This window comes from Capronia epimyces, assembly GCF_000585565.1.
Source record: "Capronia epimyces CBS 606.96 chromosome Unknown aczIQ-supercont1.9, whole genome shotgun sequence".
NCBI classification, from domain to species: domain Eukaryota; kingdom Fungi; phylum Ascomycota; class Eurotiomycetes; order Chaetothyriales; family Herpotrichiellaceae; genus Capronia; species Capronia epimyces.
The window spans coordinates 765,387-786,558 of NW_006912912.1; the positions used below are offsets into that span (position 1 = coordinate 765,387).

The 21,172-nt window shown below is 52.5% G+C and overlaps 8 protein-coding genes across 8 annotated transcripts; 5 read left to right on the forward strand and 3 right to left on the reverse strand.

The window, feature by feature from the left end:
* Positions 1-260: 260 nt before the first annotated feature.
* A1O3_09269 (uncharacterized protein) lies at positions 261-1,220 on the forward strand (the record flags this gene model as incomplete). Its single annotated transcript, XM_007739363.1, has 3 exons — positions 261-297; positions 431-690; positions 744-1,220. 3 exons carry the CDS (start codon positions 261-263, stop codon positions 1,218-1,220), a joined length of 774 nt encoding a protein of 257 aa, XP_007737553.1.
* Positions 1,221-3,066: 1,846 nt separating this feature from the next.
* A1O3_09270 (uncharacterized protein) lies at positions 3,067-5,409 on the forward strand (the record flags this gene model as incomplete). The annotated part of the gene is made up of 1 exon (XM_007739364.1): positions 3,067-5,409. The coding sequence occupies one exon, from the start codon at positions 3,067-3,069 to the stop codon at positions 5,407-5,409; it is 2,343 nt and encodes a 780-aa protein (XP_007737554.1).
* Positions 5,410-6,484: 1,075 nt separating this feature from the next.
* A1O3_09271 (uncharacterized protein) lies at positions 6,485-7,966 on the forward strand (the record flags this gene model as incomplete). The annotated part of the gene is made up of 1 exon (XM_007739365.1): positions 6,485-7,966. One exon carries the CDS (start codon positions 6,485-6,487, stop codon positions 7,964-7,966), a length of 1,482 nt encoding a protein of 493 aa, XP_007737555.1.
* Positions 7,967-9,657: 1,691 nt separating this feature from the next.
* On the forward strand, positions 9,658-10,954 carry A1O3_09272 (uncharacterized protein; the record flags this gene model as incomplete). The annotated part of the gene is made up of 3 exons (XM_007739366.1): positions 9,658-10,075; positions 10,339-10,573; positions 10,678-10,954. 3 exons carry the CDS (start codon positions 9,658-9,660, stop codon positions 10,952-10,954), a joined length of 930 nt encoding a protein of 309 aa, XP_007737556.1.
* A 46-nt stretch (positions 10,955-11,000) lies between these two features.
* A1O3_09273 (uncharacterized protein) lies at positions 11,001-12,185 on the reverse strand (the record flags this gene model as incomplete). Its single annotated transcript, XM_007739367.1, has 1 exon — positions 11,001-12,185. One exon carries the CDS (start codon positions 12,183-12,185, stop codon positions 11,001-11,003), a length of 1,185 nt encoding a protein of 394 aa, XP_007737557.1.
* A 631-nt stretch (positions 12,186-12,816) lies between these two features.
* Positions 12,817-15,981, reverse strand: A1O3_09274 (lysine-specific histone demethylase 1; the record flags this gene model as incomplete). The annotated part of the gene is made up of 2 exons (XM_007739368.1): positions 12,817-15,850; positions 15,923-15,981. The coding sequence occupies 2 exons, from the start codon at positions 15,979-15,981 to the stop codon at positions 12,817-12,819; spliced, it is 3,093 nt and encodes a 1,030-aa protein (XP_007737558.1).
* A 2,023-nt stretch (positions 15,982-18,004) lies between these two features.
* Positions 18,005-19,206, forward strand: A1O3_09275 (uncharacterized protein; the record flags this gene model as incomplete). The annotated part of the gene is made up of 2 exons (XM_007739369.1): positions 18,005-18,151; positions 18,448-19,206. 2 exons carry the CDS (start codon positions 18,005-18,007, stop codon positions 19,204-19,206), a joined length of 906 nt encoding a protein of 301 aa, XP_007737559.1.
* Positions 19,207-19,477: 271 nt separating this feature from the next.
* On the reverse strand, positions 19,478-21,136 carry A1O3_09276 (uncharacterized protein; the record flags this gene model as incomplete). Its single annotated transcript, XM_007739370.1, has 1 exon — positions 19,478-21,136. The coding sequence occupies one exon, from the start codon at positions 21,134-21,136 to the stop codon at positions 19,478-19,480; it is 1,659 nt and encodes a 552-aa protein (XP_007737560.1).
* Positions 21,137-21,172: the final 36 nt, after the last annotated feature.

The following is a 21,172-nucleotide window of genomic DNA, read 5'->3' on the forward strand; positions in this document are numbered from 1 at the left end:
GGATCCTGTATCCTGTATCCATACATTCTATTAAACCTTTAATCCTGCTCACAACAGATCACCGTTGCCCTCCCTTGGAGCATCGAGCCCGATTTATCCAAATATTACTTTATCTATTCTGCCCATCCCATCTTTCTACTCGTTATATCATTGACATAGACCCTGCCGTGATCCCTCGCCAATTCGACTCCCCGCTACCGCTTACCGCTACCTCGACGAAACACTGGCCTAACCCCAACCCCGCCATCTCAAGTCACACAATGTCGGCCACACCTGGCGTCAAGAGGAAGCGTTCCAGTACGTCTAATATTTCCCCTGTTCAGGCTTGGAATTGTTCTTTGATCTAGACGACCGGCATTCTCCTCTTCCCCTCCCCTTCCCGTGTCACAGACCCCAAATCCCACGTCGTCCTCCGACTCACAAATCACAGGAGCGCAGTCTCTTCCCCCGCCCGAACTTCCGCGCCTCGTCGCCGAACAACACACCCCGATCTCCTCCAATGACAAAGACACGAAAAGACTTATCGTGGTGTTGTCGAATGCCAGTTTGGAGACATACCGTGCCGCTCATGGCGGAAAACCAGGAGGCAAGGAAGAGAAATATTCTCTCTTGAACAGTGACGAACATATCGGGGTCATGCGCAAGATGGGGCGAGATATTAGCGATGCTCGACCGGATATTACACACCAGGTGGCTATCCCCATTTTGTGCCGTTGTAGTGGCGAGCTGACTTCAACGTCTAGTGCCTCCTGACCCTGCTCGACTCGCCCATCAACAAGGCTGGAAAGTTGCAGATTTATATCCACACCGCCAAAGGTGTCTTGATCGAAGTCAGCCCGACCGTGCGGATTCCTCGAACGTTCAAGCGTTTCGCCGGTCTCATGGTGCAGCTGTTGCATAGGCTGTCCATCCGGTCGGTCAACTCGCAGGAAAAACTGCTCAAGGTCATCAAAAACCCCATCACCGACCACCTTCCACCCAACTGCCGGAAAGTCACCTTAAGTTTCGACGCCGACGTCGTCCGAGTCCGAGATTATGTCGACACCCTTGGGGGAAACGAGAGCATTTGTGTCTTTGTTGGCGCCATGGCCAAGGGGAAAGACGACTTTGCCGATGCGTTCAAGGACGAGTCCATCAGTATCAGCAACTATAGCCTGAGTGCAAGCGTGACTTGCAGCAAGTTCTGTCACGCTTGCGAAGACGCCTGGAACATCATATAGGATGCCGTGAAAGGCGCCTGGGGTGTTGGTCTCAAGGTATGGCAATACTGACTTTCTTCTTTTTCACTCAGCCAGTGACGCTTCTACAAAGGCTCGATCACAACATCGACGCTGTCTTGTATGAACGCTGCCACCAGTGTGCGTTGGGGGAGTTGGATCTGGCGTTTGTTTTCACAACAAGACATAACATGGTTCAACATACCTCAAGGCGATTTTCTTTTCGTCTGAGTGTGTAGGTGCATGTCAACCTGCCCTACATCAGCTGGTTATGGCCGAAAGAGGACAGCGTTCGTGTTGGCGAGTGAACTTCATGACCGAGCATGCGTGGACACCGGACAAGCCAAGTCACAAAACTAAAAGGGAAAGGTTTTGTTTGTACCCATAAGCGCCATATTACTGTTTAGTGAACCGAGGGCTGAAAGCTGGCATCGGGAAGGATCGAACAGTCATCAAAGAGACATACTCCAGGCTTACGAAGGAAGGCACGGCACTGGCAGCAGCATCGCAGGTTGGTAGTCCTGCGGTGGAGACCATCACCTCACAAATCGTGATATACATTTAGACGGACTCGCGGGATTCTCCAACGTCGAGTCTTGCTATCATAGCACCAACCCTGCGTGGCCGCTTTCCGACTGTGCGGGAACGAGACGTCGCCATGACACGCCATGAATGAATAGATGGATGGAGAATTCAGAGCAGGAAAAGACCGAATTGGAGCAATCCTTCATGCATTTGCGCCCGACCGGTGCAAGTCGGTCTGCTGACAGCCAATCATGAATGAAGATTTCCTTCCTACACCCGCTCTTTTGCTTCAAGACACATATCCCCGGATCCAATCAGGCTCGACTCTAGGCGCTGTCGCTGCTGTCCCGCTTCAGGCCTTTCCGAACATTCTGTGACCCATCGCCTCTTGACGTGGCGTTGTGTCAGCCGCTCTCGCCGTTACTGACCATTCACCGCCACCAACAACATCAGAGCGATCTTCACGCCTCACATCTCACGCCTCACGCCTGACCCCTGACCGAACGCTTCCGTACATGATTTCGCCTCCGGGAGTTCCTCTCCTTATACCGTCTGCATTAGTGAAGTGAGGCGGCTGCATTCTTGGCTTGCCGTGTCCTATGGTTCCAAGGCATTTGCTGCAACGGCATTGGCGCCAGGTACCATCTCTATCTCGATTCGCCTGGCTATCTTTTGATCCATCGCCTATTCCGAGTTGTCATCAGACTTGGTCGCGACCAAAGCTCCGATTGAACGGCCGATCCCTTTTTGCTTCGTGGCTCCTATTCTTGCTGGGCAGTTGTCCCGCCTCGTTCCTATACACGCAGGCTTGTTGTGCCTAACTGAGCAGATGGTTTTATTTCCCGACTGTGGCGCGTGATTCTAGACCTCTGTGGCCGACTCGAACATCTACCACTCACTCCCTGGTTCCCTTTCCTCTTTGCTTCTGCCCTGACCTTCGTGGTGACCAATCCCTGATCTAGCATATTTTCGGATCGAATAAACTAATCTACAGACTTATCAGGTTCCAGTCCACCTCCCGTTAGGAAGAATCCAGGCCACAGTACCCAACAAGAATCGTTGGTTGGTTCAGAACGGTCTCACGAGATATCAGTTGACTCTACCATACAGGCAGATCAGCCGTCAAGGAGAACTTCTATATATTGACAACTCCCCTGAGATAGGTCTTGTTCACCTCTGTCCCGTTTTATGCGTGCTACGGAACCTTCCATTCAGCTTGACCCCTTGAACCATCCCAGAACACAGGCTGGTCGACGTTCACCGTTCAAGCTTAGCGTTGAAATCACAAAACCACTGACATCTCGGCTTGTTCGACTCTTGTATAATGCCCTCGTCAATCACCCTCACGGTCAGCCACTTGCCGACATCGACATCGTTCTTCCTCTCCGCTCTCCAACCACTCGACTACGTGTACCGTGGGCGGCAAGACCAAACTATCGGCTTTGGTCCAGCATCTCCGGCCACGGCACCGCCCGATTTCTGGATCACGCAAGAAATCCCCGGCGTGCCGGCGGGAGCGGCCCACGTCGCCTTCCCGGCGTCGTCTCGCGCGCAGGTTGAGGCCTTTTTCGTCGCCGCCCTCAAGGCCGGCGGGAAGATCCATGGCGAGCCGTGTCAGCGCGACGGGGCGGGCTACTTTTCCGCCGCGGTGATTGATTTTGACGGCAATTCCATCGAGGCCGTGTACCGGCCTGTCGTTGTGGCCGACAAGGAGAACAAGAGCAATGACGATGCAACGAGTGTTGTATCGCAACGGCAAGGTGGTAGTAGTCGAGCTCCTGCTGCTACCGCCGCCACCGTCGTGTCCCAAGCCAAAAGCAAAGCGGCGTCGACGGCCAGGAGTGTGGTCTCTATTGCCAAAGCGCCGTCCACTATTGTCTCGCACGCGAAAAGCAGGGGAGCCCCATCCACGATTGTTTCGCAAGCAGCGCGGAGCACAGCGCCGCCGCCGTCTCAAGTGCGAAGCGTGACTGCTCCGTCTCAGGTCGGCAGTGTCGCATCGCACGCACAACCGCCACCACAACCGCCTCAAGCCGCGCCGCAGCCTAGCAATCCATCAGGCGACCTGCTGACCAACTTGATCAGTGAAGCCCGCACGGCCGCCAGCGTCGCACGCAATCTCGTCAACAGCGTCCGACCGAACCTCGACTCTAACCCCACCTCGGGCTCTGCAGCAGCACCTGCAGCAGACCAGTCCGGCGCAAGCGGCGCGGGCGATGCCATCGTCGGAACACTGCTCGGCGTGGCTGCCGGAGCGGCACTCCATTATGCGTTCAGCAATCGTTCGAAAGACAGCCAGGTGCAAGGTGGCGGTGGCGGTGGCGACGGTGGTGTTGTCACCGCTTTGCGTCCATCCATTGTCGGCCGCAACATCACCGATCCAACTCCTTTGCCCTTGCGCACCGAGTACGCATACGGATACGAGTATAGCCACTCGGCTGTCGGGTCGGGCGTGTATCCTTACCGGGCGATCGAAGCCGGACCTGCCATGTCGGGGTATGGGTATGCGAACCCAAGTCACTATGCTGGTAGTGTTGGTGATGAGAACGACGACGAGGAGTTCCGCAGCCCCCGTCTGATCACCATGCACGACAACGACAGCCGGTCTCAGTCGTCGGCCACCATCCGGCCGGCGGCGGCGGCGGCGTCGCAGGTGTCACGACAATCGAAACAGAGTGGTGTGAGCACAAGCACAAGCGTGAGCGGGAAGATGAAGACGCTCAACGCCCCGCCTACCAGTTACCGCGCCCCGACGGTCCTGACCGCCGCAGACACACACACCCAAGCGGCGTCTGCGGTGTCAGCGGCGGCCAAGTCGAGGCATTCGTCCCGGTCACGCAGTCTGTCTCGGTTCATGGGCTTGAATTTGAACGGGGAATCCGACGCCAACGCCGGCGACAAAGCGTCCAAGGCCTCCTCTCGATCACGGGCGCGCTCACATTCGCGGGTGACGGCGTCGTCGAGACGAAGTAGGCGGGACAAGTTCGACGACAACAACGACAACGACAACAACGACGCCAAAGAAGAAGAAGACGGCGACGAAGTCAAGACAGTCGTCAATCTGGCCGACCATGAATCAGCAGGCGGTCGTGGTCGCACGACCAGTCATGTGAGTAGGAGCCAGACGCATGTTTCCAGCCACAGCCACGTCAAGAGCTATCACACTGCCGTCCATGCCGGGTCGCACCACTCGTCTAGAAGGACTGCTTCGCGCGCCAGCTCACACAGAGGCAAAGACGGAGATGGAATTGCAGAAGGAGGCGGACACGCACACAGAGAGCCGCACGAGTATCCCCTCCCGCCGTCTCGCGCCGCCACGTGGGCCGGCTCTGATGTCGGTGGCCATGGCGTAGGGAGCCTCGTGTCGTCGGGCCGCGTGGTCCCGGGCAAACATGTCTCGGCGCCACGCACCATCATTGGGAAATTGAATCCTTTGCGGAATGTTGGTGGTGGTGGGAGTATCAGTGGTCTTAGGGGCGGCGGCGGCGGTGGTCATGGTCATGGTCATTCGGCTGACACCATGTCCGTGGTCTCCAAACAGAAGGACCTGGCGGATCTCGATGTGTCGGATCGTGAAGTCAGGCCTGAAGACAGTATCAGTCAGATCTCGGTCGAGAGTCGCAGGAGTAAGAGGAGCAGTAAGGCGAGTTGGCACTCACGGCGATGAACTTGAAGGGCGAGATGAGGAGTTGGGGGAGGTACAGGGGCGATTTAACATCAGTATCAACATAACATCGGCATCAGCATCGGCATCAGCATCGGCATCAGATTGAAACGGGATCTGAATTCGATTGAGGCGGGATCTGAAGGTCGAGATGAGGAGTCAGGGGAGCCACAGGGGCAACATCAACATTAGCATTAGCATCAGTATTAGATTGAAGCGGGGTCTGAATTGGATATATGTGTATGGACGTGACAATACGGACATGACAGAATAGACTCGAGACTGAACTGAATCCCGGATACGAGAATCTCAACAAGCTGAAATACGTGAGCAAGTGAATAATAGATGGAACGAACCAGAGCATAATGATATACTTGAGAATCTTGTCAGAGAGTATAGTTTCGCCTCGCCTCACCTCACTTTAGCATTATAGTCTTTATATATACAGTATTTGTGTGTTTGTGTGTACATGTATGTATAATTATATGTATATTATCTTCCGATGTCTACATGTCCCGTGCTTACATGTTATAGAAATACCTTACTCAGAGTGGATTACACCAGATTACCTCCCACCTCCTAGGTAGGTATCTAGGTATTATTACTCCGGATTGCATACCGAGTACGGAGTATTGCGTTTTCATACCGTTTGCTTCGACATACTGCAGTGCGGCGTGGGTTGGCGTTGGCGTTGCTCGTTGCTCGCAATGTGGCCAGTCAGCGTGCGATGTGCGACGGAGGCAATTATAAAGTACAGAGAACTGTATGTACGGAGTATGTATGTACCACCTGGTTGGTGCCTGATATGTATACCTTAACCTTTAATAGCCTCAGCGTCAACCTCAGCCGCAACCTCGCCTCGACCACAGTCAGTCAGCTTCAGCCTCAGCTTCGAGAACCACACCCAACACCACGACCAACTCCTCCCTCCTCCCTCCTCTATATCTGCAGAAATCATCAATCAGCAATCAACAATCAGCAATCAACAATCAACGTCGCCTCCCTGTCCAGGCCGAGGGCTTCGTCCTCACATCTCAGGCCTGATTAAGGCTGGGATCGGACAGGACAGAATCCGACCATGCTGGCCGTTGGGCCTCTTGCCCCAGCCCCAGCCCTAGCTCCAGCCCCAGTTCGCGCTGACCATCTACATCTAAATCTACATCTGCACCCTAAACCTTTTACCCGCAGTCGGACGGCACCATCTACCGGACCGAGTCGTTGCCAACTCGACGAGATTGATTTGATGGAATGTGGTAATGGTAATGGTACAGTCCCCATCTATTCCAATTCAGCAACGCCGACAGCGGCAGCGGCTCCGTCGACATCGTCAATTTCCACTTCGACCTCGACTTCGATCTCAAGTTCCACTTTGATCTCGACTTCGACTTCGATCTCGACTTCCACTTCATCATTATACAGCACGTCGGCTTCGCGCTGGAAAGCCCTGACCACCCGGGACAGCCAGGCTAGTGGTGTGTTCGTCTACGCAGTCCTCACCACCAAGATCTACTGCCGGCCGGATTGCAAGGCGCGGCTTGCACGCAGAGCCAACGTCGTCTTCTACGGCACCCCCGACCAGGCAGAGCAGGCCGGCTACAGGGCGTGTAAACGATGTAAACCTCGCGGTCGAGGGCCGAAACATGAGCACACGACAGATGCATTGTCATCGTCAGGAATTGGATTCCCGCCCTGTTTATCCCAGAACCGGAGCACTCCTAGTACTGGTAGGTTGGCCGGCAAAGGCGATCACGACGACGTTGCCATGTCAACTCGTGCAGTAGTAGCTACGAATGGCGACAGCTCTGGCCTTGGTGCTGACGCAGGCACTGACTCGACGCAACCTCCGACACAGTTGCACACCTACAACTCAGACGCAGACGCAGACGCAGATGATATCCGGACCAAGATCTGTCGAGCGGTCCAGCTCATCCGAAACGCGGCGCTCGAGGGCACCACGCTCAGCTTGTCCCAGCTGTCCAAGGCAGTCGGCCTGAGCAAATGGCATCTGCAACGTGTCTTCAAGCGTCTCCAGGGCGTCACTCCGCGCGAGATGGCCGAGCAAATCATCTGTACAGTAAAGAACGAGAACGAGACCGAGACCGTCACGCCTCCGAGTCTCGCGCTCGCCGGGCCTCACAGTCGTAATGGCGGTGGTGTGGGAAATGGAAGTGGAAGTGGCAGTGGCAGTGACAGTGACAATTACCTGGCCCCGAGGGAATGGGCGACATCGACATCTTTCCCGACGACAAGTTCAAGTTCAACAGGGCCCGAGAAAGATCTTAATACCAATATCAATCCTGGCTATATCGACGCTCTAGACCCCTCCATCATCGACCCAGGCCTGGATCTATATACGCATGTGGACATGGACATGGACATGGATGTCGAAGTCTTGCTGGGAAACTTATTTCCAGAGCTCTATTCTGGCAGAGGGTACGTCGATGTCGATGTCGATATGGATGTTGACGGCAGGGGATGGCTGTCTGGGGGGCTTGCAAGTGGTGATGGTGATGGTGATGGTGACGGTGACGGTGATGGTAATTTGTATTCTTGCATCTAGAAATAGAGATAGAAAACAGACAGAATCAATACTGTACGGCTGTGTATGTACCAGGTACCGAGGTATATAGAGTCTGTACATGTTACGGAGTAGCATAGTACAGTGCGTTATCATAAGTTCTCGCCACTTGAGCGCGTTTTATCTCTCGACGCGTCTACGCGCACCAACTTAATAATCTTTCTATTACTTAATAATACCTCGTTGTCGCCCTCCAGGCGAGATTAACGGTAATATTAGGCGCGATAAGAAGTTATCTCTATATATTTAAGATAAGATCGTAGATACCTATTGTCACGAATCGTTCCTTCGGAAAGTCACGTGTTCGATCAGTGTTACTGACGTGCGAAAGAAGAGGCTTCGATGCGTATGCTAGAGTAAGGGTGTCTGTATTCAGAACGAAAACTATTGATGAAATGTATCACCTAGTTTGTGAACGAAGTTGACTACGGAAGGAGAGCTATAAAAGGTGGGTGAAGCCCACAACTATATAGACATAGGAGACTCATAACGCTCTGTCCTGCTCTGTTGCTCTGTTCCTAGAGCACCACAGAGCCATGGAGCACGCTACTCATGATGCTCTGTCCTGCTCTGTTGCTCTGTTCCCAGAGCACCCCAGAGCCACAGAGCACTCTTCTCCGTATTACGTGATCCCACGTGACCCTGGTCCCGGCTCACCTTCCTTCCCGAGTGGTCTCGGGGGGGTCAGATTTCCCTTCCTTGGGTTAGGTTCATAACACCTATAAGATAGATTAAAGGCGATTATTAAGGAGTAGAACGCTCTAGATTAAGAGAAGATCGATATTATAATTAGATTAATAGATAATAGGATAAATAGCGTTATTTTAGTCGAAAGCTAGTATATATGCTTCTAAGAGCCTTAGAAGGCTAATATATATATATATATAGTATAATAGGCCTATTAAACGGCTATTAATAGTAACTTATAGTACCTCGAACGGTTAACTATAGTGAGAGTAAGGTGGCGTTGAGTAAAGAGTGCTGTAAATAGGCGGGGTGGTAAAGTGGTGGGGTAGCGAGAACTTATATGTATATTGTAATTAGCCTTAGCCTTGGGAGCCGCCTTAGCCTAAGGGCTAAAGCCTTAGAAATCGAAGCCCCAACAACCACCCAAGGCTTAGGGGCCGACATCGGGTTCGGGAGGCTTGACTTCCCTAGGTTTACCCCTCAATCGCAGACACTGACTGACTCACCACTCACCCAGTTGAGGAAATATAGCGTGATCCAAGACGCAGAGAGGCCTGTCCTGTCCTCTGCGTCGAGTGTCTTCTTATTCTTAGATTGCAGACCGAGATGATCAACCAGTCTGAAAACTGAGCTGAGTCTATCGCAAATCCATATCCATATCCATATCCATATCCATATCGATCCATATCCATTCTGTTTCCATTTCATTTCTATCGAGCGCAGGCAGCGCGGGTGATCTATTGTTGCTTCACTTCTTGTTCTGGTCTGAGGACATATGAGGACATAAACACGGGCACCAGCACCACCAGCAGCAGAGCACGGAGTACATAGGGGTCCCTATCCCTTGGTCCCTTGGTCCCTTGGTCCCCGAGTCTGTCCCTGATCCCTCCAAACACTTCGGCCGGCGGACGAACCACAACCACAACCACAACCACAACCATAACCACAACCACAGTATCCTTAGCCACGCCCACGCCTACGCCACCATGGGCGTCTTCTACGAGACGCTCCCGCCGTCGCTCGTTCCCTGGCTCCTCGACCAGAAAGTCTTTTGGATAGGGTCGGCGCCATTGGCGGGCGACGGCCACGTCAACGTGTCGCCCAAGGGCGTATCTGACAAAGGCGGACCCTTTTTCGGCGTCATCAAGGAGCAGCAGCAACAGCAACAGCCGAGAACCCCTAATGAGAACGTCGAAGCCGAGGCCAACGCCGACGCCGACGCCGACGCCGACGCCGACAAGATCGGAAACGGAAATGTCTTGATCCGCAAGTTCTGGTACATGGACCTCACAGGGTCGGGCATCGAGACTACGAGCCACCTGCACGAGCCGGGCAATGGGAGAATCACCGTCATGTTCAATGCTTTCTCCGGGCCGCCGAGGATCCTGAGGATATTTGGAAAAGGTATGTTATATGTTACAATACATTACATTGTACATTGAATATGCTACAAGTGAATACCTTACTCTTGAAGTGTCTCTCATTCAAGTATTGTACATTGTACAGTACTGTTCGCATAGGAGGAGTGCTACCTGACTGTAGAAGTACGAGCAACACATGAAATACAGTACACTCCGTGTGCAGGTGGCATGGACACTCCATCGTCTTGTTCTGCCTGGTCACCCCCCAACTCCAAGCTGACCTCTCGTTTTTGTCCCTCTCTCCAGGTAACGTGCTCGAATACGGGACTCGGGAATTCAACGAGATCGTTGCGGCTCAGAAAATCACCATCATCCCAGGCACACGGTCCATTATCGTGGTCGACATCCACCAGGTTGGCACATCTTGCGGCTTCTCGATGCCGTGTTACAGCTTTGTCAGTTTCCGGCCCACGCTGAACGATTTCTTCGAGAAGAAGCTGGCCAACGAAAAGGCGGGGAAGAGAAAAGATGGTATTGAGGTGTGCGTGTTCTCCTTTTCCATGCATGTTCCTGTTCCTATCATATCGTGTCATGTTGGGCCGACCCACAGAGAAAGAGAGGAAACGCTAATATCGAACCGAACAGATATTGGGCGTCCAAGAATGCTTGCAGTATGGATGGCCTTCCCGGGCTCAAACGCGGCGTCAAAACTGGCTCGATCGAAAAGGTCCAACCGATCAAGAAAATGGTCGGGCGCTATGCACCGCTGAAAGGCCCGCGCAGGCCACAGCGCGTCTTCACCGTCGGCCATCTGATTCTGGTGGCTTTGCTAAGTTGTATGAGTACAGCCATCGTCATCTTGGGTCTGTTGCGTCTCGGGATTGGGATTGCCAGCTTCAAACCAAAAAGGGTATTGGTCTGATGGTAGAATGCTATCTGCTGCCCATAGACTGGCCTCTGCCGCCGGTTCAGCCCGCCGTACCCCAGCCACGGCCTTGCGAGGATAGAATAAGATGCTCATCTCCATTGTCGACATGCGTGGTTTTCCCGATCTTTGATGCTGGAAAGGGGGTCGTCTCAGGCGTTTTGACTGATAGATCGGCGGAGGAGCTAGTCTCGTCACTGCGACTCTTTTTTCGGCCTCGAAATTCTTCCTCCATTCCGTCATCATCACTGTAAGCCGGTCCAGCATCCGGATATGGACGTTTCCTGGGGCTGGCACTGGCACTAGCAGATTTGCCCTGGCATGCCGTGTACTGGGCGAATCGCCAGCAACGTTCCGGATTACACAACTCAGTTTCCATCTGGTTGTTCATGAAGAGGCGCAGCTTTTTGGGGATATTCAGCACTAGAAAGCCTCGAAGCGTGTCGAACACCGTGTATGCGAATCGTGCGAACAAGAACTGGCAGACAGGTGGGGAGGCACGGATTTGATGTATTTCAACGCCGTGATAAAGATCAGCAAACTGTGAGCCAAGTTGGTAGTTGAGGCAGTACACAATCAATCGACCGTCCAGAGGTACGATGGCAAAACGCTTCGCATCAAACACGGTATGAATGTCGCTTCGTAAACGGATCATGTTGACTGGGGCCTTCAATGCGTCTGCTCGGGCTGAATTCATGTACAACGCCAGATTGTTATCAAACCACCTCCTTTCAGAGCTTGGGACCAAGTGTGCATCTTCAACGCCCTCCTCAAATTGTGTGACTCGACAAAGATTGGAGTCATTCGGTTGTGAAGTTTGCTTGAATGATGGGATCTGCTGCCATGAAGGAGGGAGTTTCCCATATGGAAAGCGCCAGTGTTCGAATGTCGGTGTCACAGCATAGTCCAGTTCACTCGGCTGCCGTGATGGGTGGTAGTAGTATGATTCTTCTCGTAAGATTTTTTCGGACGACGAGACAGAGTGTTGGCCCTCTCTGTCTGAGCTGAGAAAGCCGTCCCAGTGGTTGCCAACGAGAATTCCGCAAGCCACAAGAACAGTCTCATGATGAACGCCGCCTGCGTCGAAAGGAGGGAAAGCTAGGAGCGGGAGGTCCTGACCAGGGTGTTTGATGGAGATGGACAAGCAAGCAGGCTGTGAAATCGTTTTCTGTGGATGGGAAGGTGGCGGGTAGGGCGACCAAACAAGCGTGGGGTTCTCATTCGACATTCTGAATTCCCGCAACGGAAACGAATCAAGGTGTCTGCTATTGTGACTGTCACGGCGGACGTTGGAGAACCGTAGAGTGTCTCGAAACACGATGTGTTGCAGGCATGAGTATTGCAAGCATGAGTGTTTGAAAGTAGGAGTGGTGTTGCAAGTAGGAAGGAGTGTTGCTAAGTTCTAAATACACAGAGGGGTCCTCAAATACCCAGCAACGGCGCTAGGCTTAATCGGGCGAGTGACCTGCGTGAGTAGAGCTTGGCATCAGCATCATGACATCATGTGGGTGTAGTACTGTACTGCGCCAAAAGTACCTAGTTCGCCACACTTGTATGTTTGTAAAGAGTCAAAAGAGCTGAGCCCTTACAGTCTCACTTGCCACCTACTCGACACATCTTTACCGGTCAGATGAGAGTTGGCTAGTGATGGAAAACTCTTGAAAATGACTTCTCTGACACAAGCCTATCCATGCATGCTACTAACATACGTATACAATACGATGCCCAATTCAACGCCGGGCTCAGAACATCAATCCTTGGTGCATGCAGTACAGTATCCGTCCTCGCTGTGACCTCTGACCTCTGCTTCGTCCCAATTCTGCCATCCGACCATTGACCACTGACACCAACTACCAGGCCTAAATCTTGGTCCGTTTCGCTCCCGCCGCATCCATCAACGCATCGTCCTCGCGTTTGCGTTTGCAAAACTCCTCGAAACTGTTGCCCTCTTTGATCCACACGTCCTTGACTTCCCACGTCCGTCGATCCCATTCGGCCGCTTTGGCAGACCATTCTTTCATCGCCCGCTCGTTCTCTTCTCTGTTCTTGTTGATCCGGTCCGTGTATGGCTTTTTCTCTTCTTCCGACAGGGCAGCCCACATTTTTCCAAGCTCGATCCGGACTTGGTCGCGCTCGGATTGTTTGCTCCTCTTCCCAGTCCTTTTCCGTTCTTCTATCAGATGAGTCTTGACCCCTTCCCAATGCTCGCCGGAATACAAGAGGAAGGCATTGACCGTTGCTCTTTGAGGTTTCACCGGTGGAGGGCCAAGGTCGTCGTAAATCCGCACCCACATGGCAGCATCCCACGCTTCTTGAAGCGAATTGTCTTTTTCTTTGACCGGTCTTGTAAACGTGCCAGCAGGGAGTAGCTCGTCTCCTTTCCTTTTACCCCCTTGCACCATATGAGTGTCCATCAGTGTCAAGTCCACTGGGACAGAAGACGCCTTTTTAGGCACGGCAGGTGGCACCAGAGTTGGTGGGATGGCGACTGTCCCCACCATTGACTCGAAGACTTCATGAGCTGCCCGGAGACCTGATAGATATGCGCCATGTACAGTAGCGGGATGGGTGGCGATGGTGGCTTCACCGGCAAAGAAAAGATTCTGTATCGGGGCAGCAATGAGATCGTAGTCGCCTGGTCTGGCCTCAGCAGCGACGTAAGAGTATGTGCCCCTTGCAAACCGATCCGAACCCCACCGAGTGACGATGGATTCCAGCGGCAGTGGTACGTTCGGGGCGCCGAACACGTTTCGCAGCTGGGCCAAACATTGTCCAACCAGCTCTTCATCACATACCTTTTCTGCCTCGTGCGCCGCCTCTCCAGCCATCAGCGCGATCAACACAGGGAGACCACTGGTCGGGATACAGTTCCAAAACAAATAGAACTGGCCGCGACCCTCTTTGTAATCAGTCTGGTGGAGACCTTGTCCGGTGCGAGGGCCACGAAGAAGGCCAAACATGTCTCTGTCAACATCCCAGAAAGGCCGCTCGAAAACAAGGATGACTTTGTTGAGCAATCCAAACCCCATTCTCCTGATAGCATCGCGCTTCCACTGGGGTAAGGGAGGTTCGAATTGGATGGATTGCTGTTTCAGCACGCCCAGAGGCGCGGTAAAGACCACCTTGTCAGCCTCGATGGACTGTCCGTCCTCACATGTGATAGTGGCCCGGCTACGCGACCCAGCCGCACTGTACCTGATACTCTTGACCGGCTTGTGAGTTCTCACGTCAAGCGGTTCTGGGTAACGCCACAAGGCCCGTGGCACTTGTTGATATCCCCCTACGACTTGGGCATGTTCGCCCTCGAACTCGTTTCCAATATCCTGGTCCCAGCTTCGAAGGCTCAGCTTGTCCACGTTGGCGGCGTTGGCATACTCGAGGTTCGCAAAGTGCCAATTGATCAACCGAAGGGCATAGGGTTTCAGATCGAGAAACTTCTGATACTGATCAATACCAGTATCCATCACGGTGCCGAGAGATTGATTGAGCTTCATGGCGAGGTCATCAAGCTCAAGCGTTTCATCCATCCGAGTGGTCTTTCGGAGCAAGAATCCGAACTCTTTCGCGGCTTGTGCCGCAGGCAGTTGCATCTTGGTTTCCATGTTTGTGTCCACCTCTTCCGAGGACTTGTCACCCTTAGCGGCCCGATGGCCTGCACCTCGTCTTCTTGATTTCTTACTTGGCAACAACTGATCAATTGTGCCCAATGCAGTAGCTTCTTCGTATTGTTTGATTGTGAGCGACTCTTCATTGGGAGGATCACGCCCGCCATCAATGAACTCCTTGTCACCTTGCGCAGTCTTCTTGACGGTATGCTTGAGGCGGTAATGCCCGGTCCGGTCTAGGACATCATTGTAGAGCCGCTCGATCATCGCGTCGTTCACGCCATTGACCGGGGTACCATCGATGTCGTAGAGTGTAGAAAGGTCTCGGAGGAGGTGATATTCGAGGGCCAATTGGCCTCGAACAATGGCATTGAGGGGATTTCCGCGTTCGAACCCGACAATGATGTGAGCACCCATCTCTGCCGTGGGCCTTTGGTCGGGAGATAATTTTGAAGATCGCAGGCTAGTAAGTGGATGTGAGTAAATACGCCCACCTATTCTATCGCGACCTTCGAGGACAATGATCTTTGGAGGAGTCCGGTCTGGGTAGTGGTGAAAGAGATTCGTGAGTTGTCGTGCAGTACTCAGACCTGCCATACCGCCTCCGATCACCACAATGGTCTCTCGAGGGGATTCCTTTTTGCGACCTCGACTCACAGGCTTCGGCATCTGGGGAGGCTCAACGCAGCCGAAGTTGATGTAACCTCGCCGCAGGAGCCATTCGTACGCAAAACAAGCCAGGCGAGTCCATCGTTCGTCTCTTGCACAGCCAATTGCCTCTTCGAGGGTGACGCTGACGCTTGGGTTTCGAGTCCACAGCCTGAGAATGCCATTCCGAATGTTCAGATACACGGTTACGTGGGAGTAACACAACTTGTCCTGTAACAACTTGTGCTCATCTTCGTGCAAGGCATACGGATTCAGCCTCGATGCTTCGGCGGCGGCCACACATTGGCTGGCATATTCGGATGGAGATAACCGGGGTGGGATGGACGATTTCGCTCGACAGCTTGCAGGCGCCTGTAGGAACATATAGGGGCTTACTCTGTCCGAGCTTTCGGCTTTGGCCTCCAGCTTGAGTGAGATTTTGGTCTTCGGGTCTGCAATTGAGGATGCGACCGACCCCGAGGTCATGGAACTATTGGGGGAGTCACGGTTCTCGGTCTCATGTTGCAGACTTCTGAGAATTGCACCTGGTCCACCGGAAGAAGAGTCGTCATCGTCGTCGTCTTCTTCCATCTTCACCACGGAGTCCGAGTCGGAATCGTCGAGCACGGCTTGGCCATGGCTGGAATCGATCAGAATCGCAATCCCCTATATGCATACTTTGACCATGTTGGGATAACGTGTCCACTCGTACCTTGCATGATCCAAAATTGCCATCCCCGTCATTTCCATTTCAGGCATCATTGTAGCCATGGTTTCTGGAGGATTGGAAAGCGTGATTGCAGCCGCCATCGACATGTATTGGGCTAATGAATGACTAGATATTGGCAACCGCCGATGGGTAAGATGGTAAAAGTATGCCAGGGAGTAAATTGAATGATCGAAAGGAGTATCGAGAGAAAGACTCTGTGGGACATTAGCATCTGTTGTGGAATTGTGGGAGTATCAATCTTGTCGAGTTCTCGATACCTTGTGTGTGTACTCCGTACGGAGGACCTCTATGGGATATGCTCCACTGATATCTTGCTCTCGTCAAATTCCTGTGTCACTGCTGCCATGCAGGTCTCGTCCCGGTAGGTAGAATCCTCCACGTCGAGCGGAAAGAGGGTGTAGACGGGCGACGAAGCATTATCAGGCCACTGGGTAGAGGTGCGAGGATGGGTAAGAGTGAGGTCAAGAGAGATGGATCTGAGCCATCTTCGCCGCCACTAAAATGGCACCCAGCCCTCAAATGTCTCTTCTAACCTCAACCCACCAACGATAATGCCTCCGATGCACAGATATCATCAGCACATGTCTAGCAGAGGCTCCTTTGATGATTATCTCACTTCTAATGCCTTCCTAAAGCTCTCAGACCGAACCCTGATGCAGTTGGCCTCGAAGTCATCCCTCCTGCTCCTCCTGCAAACCCCTCATTGCTACACCTCGAGAGCTTCTCCTGCGCTGGCCTAGATATGCCCACTACAGCCTTGAAAATGAAGGAACTCATGAAAAACACCTCATAACACTCGTTTCCAGGCGTCCGTTGAGTGTCAGCCTCATCCGAATTTTAGCCCAACAACTTGGATGCACATTGATGACCGGTGAAAAATCTGCACCAGCTGCCATCTCAGCCTTATCCTTTTCATATCCACCTCCGCTGCCTCACCGACTCTTCCTAGAAGCTCAAACCCTTTTATATCATGGACACCTCATACACTCTTCTCATAATGGGCTACAGTATGGTGGCTTTCACAGTCTGTGACAGTCTTCAAGTGAAAGTACATATGCCTGCGTGGCCAAGAGCGGTACCCCCACGGTGAGATTGCCAGTTGCAATGTCCAAAAGTATCAACACCACTCTCCCATAAATGATCCGAAACTTATCGCCTGCTCCAAAACACTATGTCAATATTCTCGTAAGATGTCCGATTTTCCTGTCGATGCTCACAAAGAACAGACAATGCCTATCCTGACGCGACTGGGAGTACCCCTGTGATCACCCACCGCACCGTGCTATGCTCATAGGAAGCTGTGCTATCTTCAGCCTGACCCGGACCCGGACCTTCCGATCAGTCCAACGCCTCAGCATTGGGACACAAGAGTCACATAATAAGTTGAAGAAGGACGCAGTTGGTGGCGTTAAGAGTTTGAATGTGAATCGTGCTACAGGAACATATTCCACTTCATCTGGAATGTCATGTATACCATAGCATTAAGGTCTACAGCTAGCAATAACAGAGGTGTCCATGATTTTAGTCTTTGATTAGGTGTGTGGTTGTTTGTTCATTCGTGCACCCAACTACAAAGGTGCCAACGCGTAAGAGTGAAGGCGCAGGTTGCAAGTCCACACACTCCACGGCCTTCATGACCTCCACAGCCTATAATCTTACGTGCCAACCCACGAGCCTACCATACCATACAGACCGAGCCTCAATCGTGACTCTTGATATTATCTTTCACGTTTGTGGATTTGTTCCTCCTAAGCTTCTCGAGGCGCGCAAGTGGGGTTCAACTTGCCCGCAGGTGAGCATCATTGTTATTGACCGAGTCTCGATGACCTGAAAACACAGTCTCCAAACAACCACTGGCAACCTACGTACATTGGCAAACGAAGCGCCGACGATTGTCATGGCTTGTTAAGGATTTGATGTTAGGATACATCTGTTCCTCTCGACTATCTAATGACCAAGTCGAATATCTATCAGCCGTACATGTTTCGCTGCGCTACGAGCCATTTCCGTCTCCAGATCCAACGTATTTCGAACTCCTCCCTCTCCTTCAGAAAAGCCAGAAAGATGGCCACTGTCCAAGAATCGATCCCACATGTCATCAGAACCGCCGATGACCCTCGACAAGATGGTATCTGGACAGCTCGACTCAGCCAGATACAGCCTATCAATTCCAAGATACGCTTATTGAGACTCAGTCTCCCAAGAGATGGGGTACGTTCTTTTCTTCTTCAATGGGTATAATCTCGTGGCGCACTTTATGAGCATTGCCATCAAAGCAATCCAACGACAAGTCTGTAGGGTCAAGGTATATGTCGTACCCGCCGACACCGTTCCCTGCCTCTTTAGCAAAGTTTCACTACCTGGGCTCTGTGGGAAGGAGGCTCTACTTTCTCAAGACAGTCCTTGAAGGACGATCCGAGCCGTCTTCAATCATTGGATTTTGAGCAGTCACAGTTATAGGTTTTCTGATTCAAGTATTGTGGCTCACATTGAGACGAATCTAGTAGCCGCGCCTCCGCCATCTCCCAGGCCAGTACATAGACCTATACATACCCAACGTCGACGTTGTAGGTGGATTTACCATCACCTCGCCTCCTCAGGCCGCGATCCAAACACAGGAGGACCCTCACATTGAGCTAGCAATCCAGTCGTCCCCCACGAATCCTCCCGCGGCCTACCTATGGCGACCCGAGTCAGAAATCCTCAACTCCACTGTCACGTTCAAGGTCGGCGGAAACTTCATCTACCCGCCCCAGACACTGGATCCCAAGCAATACAGCCGACTCGAAAGAGTGGTCTTGATAGCCGGAGGGGTGGGGGCCAATCCCATCATGAGCATGATCTCCGCAATGCACGAAGCGGGCATCACGAACACCGCTGATGGAATGCCGCGAATCGTGAGAGTATTGTACTCTTCCAGGAGAGCAAAGAATTCTCAAGGCGATGGCGAGGAAGTCCTATTCGAAAGGAGACTGAGGAACATTGCCGAGCTGTGGAACGCCAGTAAAGATGTCGACTACAAGTACACTTTCTTTGAGACGAGCGGAGACCGTGCAGAGCAGGAAGAGCAACGGGAAAACGTTACAACCTGCTACAGGCGCATATCTCATGACGACCTCTCCAAGGCAATTGGACCGGAAAGCAGCCGAAAGGACACTTTCGTCTACGTCTGCGGATTGCCCACCATGACGGACGAGTTTGTGTCGCTGTTGAAGCACTCACCCGGAATAGATGAGAAAAAAGTGCTCTGCGAGAAATGGTGGTGAGGATAACATCTTAGGTAGACCAAGGAAAACAAAGAGCCTTGTAGTGGCCTTGGGCCAGGTTATTCTGGGCGAGAAGATGGTCAGATTCGGGTCTCGTGCCAAGTTAACCGTCCCTGTCTTCTTCGCCTCAGGTTGTACAGCTACCCTCTACCGACAAATCCATCAAGGCACACCCAAGATCATATGTAGCCTGTGCCAATCCCAACGCCGTGCGCGCAAAAAATGCCATTCGCAAAGACCTGGGCCAGGTCACGAAAATAACAGGGCCACGCTATACGTCAACAACAACCTTTCCACCATCCACGACGATCTGTTCGTCGATCCTACTCTCTGTATCACCCCATTCGATTCTTTTCCACGTCGTTATCCGGCCCTCATTCATGTCAAAGTCAAAGAACCTGACGCGGCGGTGATAACCGTAATAGCCAGCGTATCCGCCGAAGCCCGCTCCGCCGCCATAGCACATCCACAGGGCAGGCTTCTTCTCTTTGTTCAGCGCTGGCAGACAGTAGTCGTTGACGTGGTCGTGGCCACACGAGACCGCGACGATGCCTTCCTCGACCAAGGCGTCTTTGAAATTAGAGTTGTACGCTGGCGCCGTAGGGGGTTCGGTCCAGTTGCCCACCCAGGGAAGCTGATCCGGATTGCGGTACTCAGGCAGCGGTATATGGATGAATGCCAGGTCCATGTGAATATGTGTGTATTCTTTGTGTTTGCGCTTCAGGGACTGTGAAGTAGATTTGAACCAGTCGATCTGCGATTGCTTAAGCCAGTCATAGCCATGGTATTGGCGTTCATCAGGCGAGTAAGAATGCGTGTCGAGCATGTATAATGTCAAGGCGGAGTGGGAGGTTGAACCACGGCCAAGAATTTCAACGACATAGTTTCCGACTCCCTCAACGTCTTCAGGCCCGGCGGTAGAAAGTGAATATGGGAGGCCGTCCATGATGGCCATCGATTCGGCGCGGTCGAGATTGCCCTCATCGTCGTGGTTGCCGAAGATCCCGGCGTAAGGAATCTTGTATTTTGCGAACATCTCCGAATATTTGAAGATGGCTGTCTGCGCATCTGGTGCTGTATCGCCGTTCACTTGGTCCCCTGTCAGCACGACAAAGTCTGGTTTCTCGTTGTCAAGCAATTTCTCGATGAACTCCAAGGTGCGTGGGTCGGCTTCGCATTTTTGACCCTCTGGCAAAGCATCGCGGCACTTGCCCAGGCCCGTCGAAAGATGCAGGTCCGCCACCTGCATTATCTTAAACTTGCCATCTTTTCGAATTCGAGGTACAGGTTTCTCGACTTTTAGTGCCGGCCCCTTTCTCACAGTGAGCCGCGGCTCAGGTGTATCGCCATGAGCGTCAACAAAAAGACCCAGATCTTGGACCCGCCAATTCGAGCGTGGATCAACCGCGTCAGCCCCGAAAAGAACGTCGACTCCAGTCACAATTTTGCTCGGGTCGGTTTTCTTTGCGGATTTTTTAATCCAGATTCCACCAGGGCGGGACTCCCACCTTTCATCCTTTGAGAGAGGGTCGACGGATGATGGCTGCAGGCGACCAATTTTAATGTCATAGACTACCTCTTCATGTGGCCCTAGGGCGTCTTCACGTTTCCTCTCGACATGGAAGTAGGCTTTAGAGACATAACCACTGCCAAGGTATAAATCCTTGTTAATGCGATGCCAGTGCTCAGAATCAATTGAGCATCGACTGAAAGGATTGATTGATGAGCAGGTCACGACAGTCACATCGGTGACGACGAACCCGGGATGGTGTGCAGGCAGATGATTGTGAATGGCACTCGGGAGGACTCGGTATCGGTTGTCGAGGAAAAAGACGATAAACAGTAGGATTGATAGTATTACACCAAGCTGAATGCTGGTGCGTACCTGCGAGTATTGATCAGCGACTGAAAGTGGTGGACATTGAGCCATCTCGTACGATTCTCCTAGTCATGCTGGCATGTGGTT